The sequence below is a fragment of the Trichoplusia ni genome, chromosome 14, assembly GCF_003590095.1.
Source record: "Trichoplusia ni isolate ovarian cell line Hi5 chromosome 14, tn1, whole genome shotgun sequence".
In the NCBI taxonomy this organism is placed as follows: Eukaryota; Metazoa; Arthropoda; class Insecta; order Lepidoptera; family Noctuidae; genus Trichoplusia; species Trichoplusia ni.
This window is the reverse complement of record NC_039491.1, coordinates 4,774,506-4,786,535: the sequence shown is the minus strand read 5'-3', so window position 1 is coordinate 4,786,535 and position 12,030 is coordinate 4,774,506. Positions and strand designations below refer to the sequence as shown.

The window sequence follows — 12,030 nt, the reverse complement described above, 5'->3', positions numbered from 1 at the left end:
CACCTGTGCGAATCGTAAATAAGTTTTATGTATTTATTATTTACATACAAATACACTCAACAGGGACCTCGGTGTGATCATACAAAAATGCTTTCGAAATGAAAAGGTAAACTGTACAAATTACTGTTCTGTACGTAGCTTTTTTTAAATGGAAACACCGAGTCTAGTATTTACTCAAAACTTTCCTCTTTACATGAAGAGCAGACCCTTCTACTTGTCTAGTAATTATATGCAGTATACACCCCACAACTACCAACCAGGCTTTAGTATAAGCTGCTTTTAAAACAACCCTACCTACTTAGTCTTCCCTTACATTTACTACATTCGCGGTCTGACAGTATCACAATAATAGATTTAAATTGACTTTGTAACGTTTGGGCACCAGAGGCCGTTATTTCACATTGAAAGTGCGTTGATCTCATAGGTCACGCACATCGATTGACTTACAAGTTTGGGTATTGAAGGTCACATATTTGAAGATGACTTCGATCAGATTTTGAATTTAGTAAACGTGTTCTGAATTTTAAAATCACTTACAAGTAGTTACAAGGAAGGGATGTCCCGTGGTGAGTTGTTTAATGTTGCCCAATGAATTGTGGTGGGACTTTTAAGATACTTGCCAGGAAATTTTATTTTGTGTCAATTTGATCATTAACTTACATTTGTCCTGTCTAAACTATATGGATTTGTGTTTTTTTATTTACATGACATAAATCTCGTATAAATACAAACAAGTGTAATTGTTTTTCATATTGAAAATATTTTTACGTAACAAGTAATAAAATACGCCAGTATAAATAAATGTTACCCATACCACCCTCAGGAACCCACAGTTTTCCCCTAAATTGATCAGAGAGATTTTCCTATTACAAATTGACTGCAATACATTTTGTGTTATCTAATTTATACATTTCCTACTTTGTATGTCCCATGTTGGTGTTTCTTGAAGAAGTTCGTATGAGTAACTTTTTGGGGCTGCTTTTCGTAGGCAACCAGTTATTGTATTTTCAATAGAGTATCAAAATGAGGTCCTTATTACTTTAGATTGTGTGTCTACACAGTGACTAAAATAATGTTGGTTAGACTTTCCTTAGTCCTTTGACTTTCAAAGTAATCAATTTACCAATCACTACAGTTTGATGCCTTAGTTAGTTTACACTTTTAAATTATTTGATGTGACGTTGGTGTACTGTCTTACCTGCTTGTTAATGGTGATACTTGCAGGTTCTATTAAAGTGTATAATTTTTTCTCTCTTACTATTTAATCTCGCTCGTATATTCTATTTACTGGTATGAGACACAAAAACGCCCAGACACTGGACAGAAGTCCCAGTTTTGTTCTAGAGGGTAAATATATTCAATAAATAGTACCTTTGGTATATTTATCTATCCACCTATAATAATGTCATTTAAGTTTTATATCTCACCCATACGTTTTCCACGCAAGCTCAGGTGTTTCTGTCTTCGTATACTCGTAGATACAATATTGTATTCGTTTGAAAAGTGTGAAATGAACGTGTTTCTTTGTCTCAAACCTGTTCTAATAATAACAGTCAAGGAACGCGGAGTTACAAAGGTATTCTGTGTTCTGCCTACTTGTAAATAGAATCTATAAAGTGAACATTTGAATAATGTTTATGAATGAGATGTAACAGGTCTTAGGATTGTGTAAAATTATTAAAAAGTAGGCACTTACCTTTCTGCGTAGGAGCGTAAAACAAAGATAATAAAATATCTTATTGATTTCCGTTATAATTCAAAAAGAACACTTCTTTATTTGAATTTTTCATTTTTAATCGATGTCACTTGTAATTTAAATAAAAAATAAAGTTATGATGCATAGAAATAAAACCTTATTATCTAAAGAACCTCGAGGGAGGCATGGTAAAAGCGAAATAAAACTTCACAAGAGCTCGTAAGTAGTTGAGAAGTGTTTATTTTTTTAAGTGAACATTATTGTTCGATATTTCTCGGGCGTAGCTAAGGTGGTTACATATTTTTTAGTACTTAAGAATTGTCAGCGTCACTCTTTATTTACAGCACGAACAAAACGAAGCTTAATAATTCTTTCGTCTACTTACTTGATACACAAAAGCTTTGAAAAAAGACCATTTTAGTGAACGATTACACCTAAATCATTCATTTTTTGAAGTACCTATCTCATTTGGTAATAAATATATCACTTTTTTTATTAATATAGCTAAATGATTAATTGTGAATTATAATTATGTTAAGTAAACCCACGCTGAACATTATAATTAAATTTGATTGTCAATAAGGTTGGATAGAACAGAAATAACATTACTTGACCACGGACGCCTTCTTCCCTGTCAGTCGTGAATAATTTAATTAGCAAGGGGTTCTTTAATTAGGTCGTAATTTTCTTGTTCTGCCGGCTTCACCCCCCACTGTGTTCGTTAGTGTTGACCAGAAAATAAACTCTATTAACATTAATGACCGTAACATTTTGGACAAAATGGTTTGAATTTAAGTAACCGTCGCTTAGTTTCTATGGCGATGGTGTTGCGATAACCGCTTTTATTGTGTTTTATTACGCTTTTGTTAATTTGTTATGTTTAAATTGTAACCTCTACTTTATAATTGTAAATAAAGTGATTATAAGTTTTGTGTATATAGGTACTATGCTCGTCTTATGCTTCATACTTTAATACACACGGAAATAAATATTGAATAAAAATTGATATGCCTACTTGCCTAGAAGTTCAAGAAAGTCCATACAACTGAAGTCTTTGAAAAAACAAATGCTCGTGATTATTTAAGAAACAGGGACACTTATACCTTTTAATTTGCGATGGGTCAAACTCATCATGACTCGTATAACATCATGAACATTATTTATCAATCTATATGTAACAACAATTAGTCCTTGAGTATTTAAAACGTTAACAAAATTTATTCAGATAACTCACAGCTTTCTCGGTCTTTCAAAAAAGTCTGTCCCAACCCAGTACTGCTATTCCATTTGTTGTTTGTATGTTACTCTAGCTGTCATGGTTGACATTTAAATAAAAGGTATTGGAACTGAATGATTTCCAAGTGTCTTGAAAAATAGAACTTGGTCAGCCTCATTCATCTCTCAGTCTAATTAATGACTGCAAAGTGTAAACGAATTTATCAAAACACAGTAAAGTACAATTATATGCTGATGATCCCATGTGCGGAAGTTGGCACCGCTGAGAGCCACATCCAGTTGTTTTAGTAAATGATTTCATAAAGTAGTGAAAACTTGGCTCAATGCCTATAAGCGTGACAGTTACCCATTTCTGTACTTTTAAACCTGTATTTTTCCTTTCATTTTCCATTTTAAAGGAATTAGTTGACTGCAATTCCAAAGCTGTCTTAATAACTTTCTTTGACCTGTAGCATAATGCGCCAAAAGCTATTTATAACAAACTTGGACTCAGTTAAGATCAATGTTTGTATAAAGAAAGAAAGAAAGGTTTCACAATGTTTTGCTCCTTATCTCGTAATACAAATTTATTCTATTGAGCGTCTCAAGCCAAGTTGTCAATAACCTTTTAAAGGGCGTTCAACGTTACAACCTTGTACTTGCAGAGGTAATTAGTGATTTGAAGGCTCTAGAGAAAGACCTGGAGGTCGATATAAATATAGTAACGAAAGCACATGTTAAAAATTACGTTTTTTTATTTCCAGTTAAGGTTGCTAGTTAATGTGATGAATTTGCAATGAAACACGTAAAGCTACGATGCCCGTGAGAATCGCTACAAATTTTGTATTCATCAACGTTTTACCAACCGTAGCTCAAATGTTCAGTGATTTATGCTCGGTCCAGCAAAAGTATCGTATGGCACGAACAATGTAGGCGAGAGCGGGTCACGTCTCTAGATCGAGTTACCTGGCCGGCGCTATTCACTCTTCTATTCATGTTTTGTAAAAAAAGTGTGACTAACATGTTTTTTCCTAAGGGCTGACGGAAGTAGACAGTGGTTTATTTAAAACATTGTAATCTGTAAATTTCTTTCGATTTTTAACATTAATAGATCCTGTGTTATGCAACCCAAAAATTATCATGTTTTAGCAGTCCGATAGTTACCGGTAGTCATTGACGTCAGAGTGTAATTGTTATTGATTCAATTAATCACGAAAATAAAACAGTTACAAATATTTTAGAGTTATACTTCGTAAAAAGGCGCTTGGCAACAGGAATTCCTAACATAATAGACCCTTTTGTTCGCTTGTGTTACACCTTCGTTTTGTGAAACGTTATTATAAACCGGTTTGTAAAGTGCTCTATTTTCTATGGCTTGATATATGGTCCAACACTAAATTACGTCAACTGAATAAGAATAAAAAGTTTGCTTTAAATATGGGCATAATATTAAAGTTTGTTGTCAATTGCAGTTTTTTAAACCGGATATGTTATCATAATGATTAGCGGACGTACAACCGCTTTTCTGGTACATTGGCCTCAAAAGATAAAGAAAGATATGACCGGAACTATATCAAATGGTCTAAACAGTACAATTAACATAATTATAATAGGTCGTTTTAAAACTTTTCATGCATGGTGCCGAATACCGCAAAGAAACTAAAGTTAAGCATTTGGTTCATACCTAGTTACTAAAACCTATAGTTGGTTGGCTGTTACACCTATGTTAGGGTAGATCTATGTTTGAAAAGTAATGGAATGCTCTTTAGGTCACCTTAGTATATCTACAAAAATTTAACATCTCTTGGCATGACTTATATTTTTTATGTTTAATGTATGTTTTACCACGACCTTGCTGCGAGGGCATTCAACCAATCAGTTAAGCTTAGGCCGTCTGAAGCAAAAGGTCTAAAAAGTTTGCTCCTAGAGTACGTTCAACCAGAGGGTAGAGCACCCGAAGCCCTGTACGCAACTTTCAAGTATTTCAATTGGCTGAGCTAACTAAACCTAAGTTGGTAACGTGAAGTTTTCAAGGGTAGCGCAAATATAAAATAATAAAGTATTATGAAATAACACTATCCGTTGATCAATACTTTCATTCGTAAGAAATGCATTTAGACTTAGGCACGGCTGTATTATAAAATTGTTTGCAATGCCAATAATTGTATCATACAATGTTGAATGAGCTACTACTTACTGCATAACCAATGCTAAACATCCAATGAATAATATCTGAACTAGTACGAGTAACCGATGACTTCACAATTTAGTAATCGTTATAATTTTAATTAACTCGAATGGGTTATCCTGGCGCTAGGAACAAGGGTTGCAGTTATTGCATCGAGGTTGCATTCAGTGTCTCCGTCTCTTTTTGTGGGGCGTCGATAGGGTGTGGGAGTGAAATGAAAATAAGCGGAGGCTTCGCCGCCCAAGCTTGGAACCGCCCGCCCGCCCAGTTGCCACCAATACGTCGCCCTGGATACACTGTGCTCACGTTTTACTCAGACAAGTTTTAATGTCATTAGAGTAATATTGAAAGAAAATGGACCCTTTAGTTAAAAACCGTGAAATGTTGTAATTGGTTACAATTAATGGTTAAGTGCTGAGTATGGGCAGGTAAGATATAAGTAATAGACTTGTTTTAGTTTTGTTTCAGAAATAACACTTTTGTTGTCCGTATTGTGTCAAACTATTTTTGTCCGCGTAAGGAGATATTTTTAGGAATTGCGTTAGTGTTTGCATAGAGTTGTAATGCAAGGAATTTGTAGACGATAAGAGCCAAAAAGTTTCAATTGCTATGTGCGAATCTCGAAAATGAGTTTTATGTGTGTCAAATGTATGTCATCAGCAGTATAATTTCACGCGTCGTTTAAACTATTTCATATTTTGCTGGCTAAACGCAATAACCTCCACTACCAAATTTCACGGCTATGATTTCAATATGACATGCAATTCAGTCGTAATCCTTTATTTATTTGAGGTGGTTTGATGTTAATTGTATGGCATCTTAGCAAGATAGCTGCGATTAAGAACGTTTTGTTATAATTCAAACAATCCTCGAGATACTGTGATAAGTCCTATTTTGTTAGTCACACTTGAACAAGAGAATATACGCTTAATATCGACAATTTACAGCTGATGTTACCTGAACAGAACTTTAATTATTCAGATTTATACAATTTTACCGTCATCGATTTGTAGATGGTCCTCAGTCTAGTAGGTAATATACATACTTGAGTTGAAAACTATAAAAAATAACTTTGGAACAAAAGATCCTTTTCCCAAGAGTTTTCTATTCGTGTCATCGTCACGCACTCCGCCGCCGGATGACACTCCTCGTGCCGCCAATTGTTGTTCAGAGGAAAGGGGTGACACCCTCCTACGCACGCATCTTCATTCAAGTGGAAGTTGAGTTAGTCATACATTTTGTGCTGCTGAGAAAAATGGAAGTCAGCGTTTTATTTAAAGAAGAAGAAGCTTTCTTTTTTGATCCTCATTGGGGCGAAAAAATCACAAAGTTTCTTGTTTATTTTGTGATGTCAGAAAACCACTGAACATGTTTTTGATCCATCATGAAATCAGCTACATTAAAGTTGAAACTTGTCAGTGATATCTTTTAAAAAAATACCTTAAAACGACGGTATTCATAGTTGGCCTTTAAATACTACATAGATACTAATTCCTAACATTGTGCAACTAATGTCACCGCACGGCACGCATTATGTTAACATAAACAGGTATCACGTAACCCTTCCCTTTTATACCCTACGTCTGCATGAAATTACCCCATGTAATTATTATGCCTCTCCGCAAGGGCGTCGTCTTTCCTTACGGCATATTTTGCAATGGGTTCTTACTGCATTAGGGTTAGACGAAAGAATATTGGATTACTTAATAAGCAGCAAGAATGGTTAAGTCCTTATTCGTCTGACAAATATAAATTAAAAGGTTTTTCCTGTGTATAAATAAAATATTCTTATCGCCAAAGTGCGTGCAATGCTTGGTTTTCATATGTCTCAGAAATGAATCCACCCAAGTCTTATAATTAATATTGATTTTCAACCCAAGGCCTTTTGAAGTGCGGGCCTAAGACAAGGATATTTATATTTATAAATCCTTTGTCGAGTCACTTGCATAAAGACCGTTCTGAAACTGGGCTTTTTTCACTAAAAATGGACGTCATTATAATTATGATATCTGATTAAATGTTTATGATTAAAAGATATTCCTTCAGTAAAAAAAGATTTGAGGAAAATCAATGTAATAACATGTTTGTTTTGTTGCAGTTCACGGCCTGGGTAGACGCTGTTATCTTCGTGTTCAGCCTGGACAACGAGATCAGTTACAATACGGTTTCGAACTACTTTAATAAAATGTCCCATTATAGAAATTCCGCAGAGATTCCAATCATATTGGTCGGAACCCAAGGTGAGTTTATTCAGGTTATCGGTTCTTCTCGATGTACCTATTTCCATTACCTATATTATCTAATCTTGAATGTCTATGCGCTTTATCGAAGATATGTTTAAATGGGTTGACATTTTGATTTTGTATTTAGGTTTTCATCAAAAATCTTACTTTTTAAAATATTGATTATAGTATTTCTACATAAAACATTCAAGATTCCATACTTTATATCATCTTACTTACTTAGTTACCTATTTAGGCAAGGAAATTTCAGGCACTATTGAACACCTACGTTAGTCAATAACGTTGATTAATAAAATCTGTGTGGGTTAATTCTGTGCTTAAAGACAAGATCATAATATCTAATATAAGTGGTATTTGACAAGATAAAAAAATGGTAAAACGGATATATATTACAATTTTTTGGATTTTTCGTATCATAATTCAGATGATAAATATTATTTACAAAAACGTAATATAAGCAATTTGAAAACACTATTTTCCTTACAAACCAATGTATTATTTTGATTATTTACATAATTACGTACATGCATCCGATAGACTATTTCCTATTAAGTTATTGTGTGCTCTTCCAGATGCCATAAGTGAAAGTAGTCCACGCGTGGTAGACGACAACCGCGCTCGCAAGTTGTCGAATGAGCTGCGAAGATGTTCTTACTATGAGACTTGTGCTACGTATGGCCTGAACGTGGAACGAGTATTCCAAGATGGTAAGAGTAATGATTTTTAACGAACTACAAATGGTTCTGTGATGATGTCAGCCGCAACTGTTTTTTTTTGCTACGCCACGGCTAACGGAATGTCACTGACTGTTTTAATTTGCATGAATAAAGTCTCAAGTAAATGTGGGTAAAATAAACACCTTTATTCCGTTACATGTTCAAATAATGACTCCAAATTATTCCAAAATTTTACGCGTTGTATCTTGACTGGTAAACCACACCTCGCAAAAATTTGGATACGACAATAAATTATATTTTTTAATTTTCAATGAGCGAAAGGCTAATAAAAAATAATCTAAACAAGTACAAGTCAAATAGGTAATGAAAACTTTTATAAATCGTTAATTGTAATTTTATCAACATGTAGATAATGATTAGCTAGTTTTATTAACTAATCATTTTAAATAATCAGATTAATTGAAATGTTTCTGAAATTGTCAATGTACTCAATGTCTGATTAATACAGTAGTAGTTATCAGCCATTTAACCGTCTCAGATCGATAGAGAGTTACAAAATTACATAATACAGATTTTTTACGATCGCTTCGTCTCGCGTGATAGTACGATGTGATGAGTCTTCAAGCGTACTTATTAACTAGTCTGTGGATCTCGTTTCGCTTGTCGACAGGGGTGTTCTAGCGCACGCAGTGGCAACACCGGCCCCCAGTCGCGCGGTCGTTTCGTTCGTTCTCATTCGTTTAGTCGCGACATCACATTGTTTACATTTTTTTGACGTTTTTATAGCGTCGTTTGTGTTAAATTTCGCTATTTTGAAACGTATCCTGAATGGAAACATGGAAAGAACACTTATATTTAAGTCTAACATGTCGCCTATATCAAGTTTGAGGCGTCGCAGTTCGTGCTACAACATACAAAGAGCTGAGGAACGCGATCGTAGGAAATCGTCGAAATTTGAATGTGCGTGAAAATTTTATTGTTCGAATTACCGTTTAAAACTAGTTGTCGTGCTTTTTGAATATCGATAGTGTGAAAGTTTTTGGTGGTATAGTGATAATATTGGTGCTTAATTTGTTTTGCAGCGTGTCAAAAGATTGTGGGGACGAGGCTTTCGGCTTCTTCACAATGTTTGTCTGGAGGCTCCAGGCCTGTGACTCCACAGCCGTTGGTAAATTCACCTAGCCACAACCACTCCACATTCCTTTACAAGGTAATTATTACGTCAATACTTCCTTAATTTCTCTATTTAGAATGTAAAACTTTGCTTTCTACTACATTTACAACGCAACTTAAAAAATACAAACACGAAATTCAAGGGCAATAAAAAAAAAATCATGAAATCATGACTCTATTAAGATGTTCTTCTTAATTATAAGCTGCTGTAAGGCGACAATGTATGTATTAAAAAAGTGCAAGCTCTCTCATAAACAAGTGTGCCAACTATTTATAGAGAGTTAAATACCACATGTTTCGTGATCAAGGATTCCCTAAACAAATGCTACACAATAGGACATCTTAAATTTGTACCAGTTGAGTATCCACATGAGATGAATAAATCATCATTAAATACAATTAGGGAACTGAAATAGGCCTTGTAATGATTTAAATTGTACCTACGAAAGTGTGGAATGAATATGAAACATACTGTTTATTTTGCAATGTTCAGAAATTGACATTGCCAGAATATTAATGTAAACTTTTATTAAAAAATACAATGAATATGACATGCATATAGAAAAAAATTCAAAATTCATCCAAAAATAAAAAGCATATTTAGACTAAAAAAATATCAGTTTTTAAAAAAGATATTAAAACACTTTCAAACATTAGGATGCCTAATTAATTAGAGAATGGTTATCCAAATATAGATAAAAGCGGGAGTCTGTTTTTTGTTAATCCATCATAAATTAACATATCATTTTGAGAGAGAGTTTTCTATAATCTTTTCTTCCTCAATATTTGAAAGCTGTCTTGTCTATGCACTACTCTCAATCTAGCCAATCTGGCTGAAAGTAGTTTAGAACAAATTAAGAATTAATTTGTTTTGGTGATATCTTACTAGTTAAATACAGCCGCATGCCATGCATAAATATTATGATATTATATTAGTAAAAGTTAGTAAACTCCTGAGAATACTCGAAAAACTCATTAACTTTACCGTTTTGAAGTCTTTTTGACTACTAACTATTTGTAATTAAAAAATAAAAATCACTACATTGTATCAACTTGTTGAAGGCTATTTGTTTCTAATTTATCAACATCTAGGTAATGATTGTATGCTTCATTAGTTCTGCTTAATAGTTTAATTATATGCTCTGCTAGTTTGGACGCTGAATTTTGGTTAAGCATGATTAGTGTTTAATTAATTAGACAGAAAAGTAAAAGTAAATCCAAACCATAGGGAAATTATGACTTATTAATTCTTTAATATAGACAGCTATTTAATTCATGTAGGCCCTGAAGTCTGCAGTTATATCTGCATTATTTGTAGATTCTTTTCAATCATACAAATCTAAGGATGTTAAACTTACATAACATTTTTTTGGTTTTAGTTCAGTCACATTTTCAGCACTATTTTTGGACATGGAATTAAAACTTTATGCTAGAAAATTTATGATGGGGGGTATTGTATTTGACATACTAACACAGATTTTTGTTTCTGATTGTGGTTTAACAGCAAATTGTATTTTAGAAAATACTCTTTATAATCCTAACGTCTAAGGACTGATTACCTAGGCTTTTAGTTTATTATCTAACGCAAACAAGTTACATTGGTAAAGTCAATCAACTAAGTAACATCAAAGTACTGATTACATAGATAAATATGGACATGTTTCAAGTAGTGTTATTTCATGTTACTGATAATTTTGATCCTATTAATCCTCCATTACATTTAGACTATATACTTGTAATACAGTTTTTTTCCTACATGATATTATTTTAGTATAGTTTCCTTTACTAATACCAAAACCTTCAATGATGCCAGAAGGATGTTAAGTCAAAAATACATAAGAGTTAACATATTTATATTTGGTATTACTGATCAATGATTTTAATTGTGACAAAACTTTGGTAGCCTCTATTAGTGATACTTGTCAGGTTTTCTGATCGCCAGTTATACATACAGTAGGTATATTCAATTTTTTTGTGTGCTATGCTTGCCAGTTGCTACCAATATTCACCTACATTCATTTAGTTGGTTCTTATTCTAAATTTAATTCTACCTATCAATATGTAGTTTGATACACAGATCCGTAATCCGTAGTAATACATAAACATCAGAACTTAAGGTACAGAAGTTTCCAATACTAGCAATAATATCTAATCTCATGATATCAGATACTTCATTGCGTAATATGTAGGTGACCGGCTACACTTCAGAATTTAAGAGTGAAAGTTTTTCAATATTAATACACGTAATAGCATAATCTATACGAATTTGATTATATTTGACGATAAATTATTGATTTCCTATTTATTTTGGTATGTGGGTCAATAAAACTTGTTTAATATTTCCACAATAAGGTGACTTCGTAATTTTTGTCTGTTTAAAAGTTCTTGTGACAAAATTATGTCAAATTTAAAAACAACTAACTCTTTCTTAGAGTTAACTTTTACTACATGACCTTTTCAAAGCGTATACAAAGCGTTGAAGAAAACGTTAAATATTTGTGAACGTTACGTGATTTAGTATTATGCAAAGGTGTGGCATAACGCGATATTTATATGGATTAAAAAACTGTTGATATTTCCGATAAACTAGTTCTTAGGCATTTCAAGGTTAATGAAGTAGGCGTTAGATAATATATCGTTTTTGTTTGGATTTAAGTGAAAATCGATAGTTCTTAAGGAAAATGGGTAGGGTGTATCTTTTTCCTTAATACGTAAAGAGAAGATAACATTTCATTTGATAAAATCCTATATTTCCTGTAAGTTGTACATGCTAGACGTTATGTATTTCATGATTAGTTTTAAAACATTTGGTCCTTTTAAATTATCCCAAGTACAAAG

The 12,030-nt window shown here is 33.1% G+C and overlaps 1 protein-coding gene across 2 annotated transcripts in view; it reads left to right on the top strand.

The window, feature by feature from the left end:
* Positions 1–12,030, top strand: part of LOC113500520 (centaurin-gamma-1A) — a 175,147-nt gene that overhangs the window by 153,612 nt on the left and 9,505 nt on the right. For both annotated transcript variants that reach the window (XM_026881351.1, XM_026881352.1), the window contains exons 4-6: positions 7,198–7,339; positions 7,915–8,049; positions 9,102–9,229. In XM_026881351.1, the coding sequence (XP_026737152.1) occupies positions 7,198–7,339; positions 7,915–8,049; positions 9,102–9,229 (405 nt within the window). The remainder of the gene's footprint in view (positions 1–7,197; positions 7,340–7,914; positions 8,050–9,101; positions 9,230–12,030) is intronic.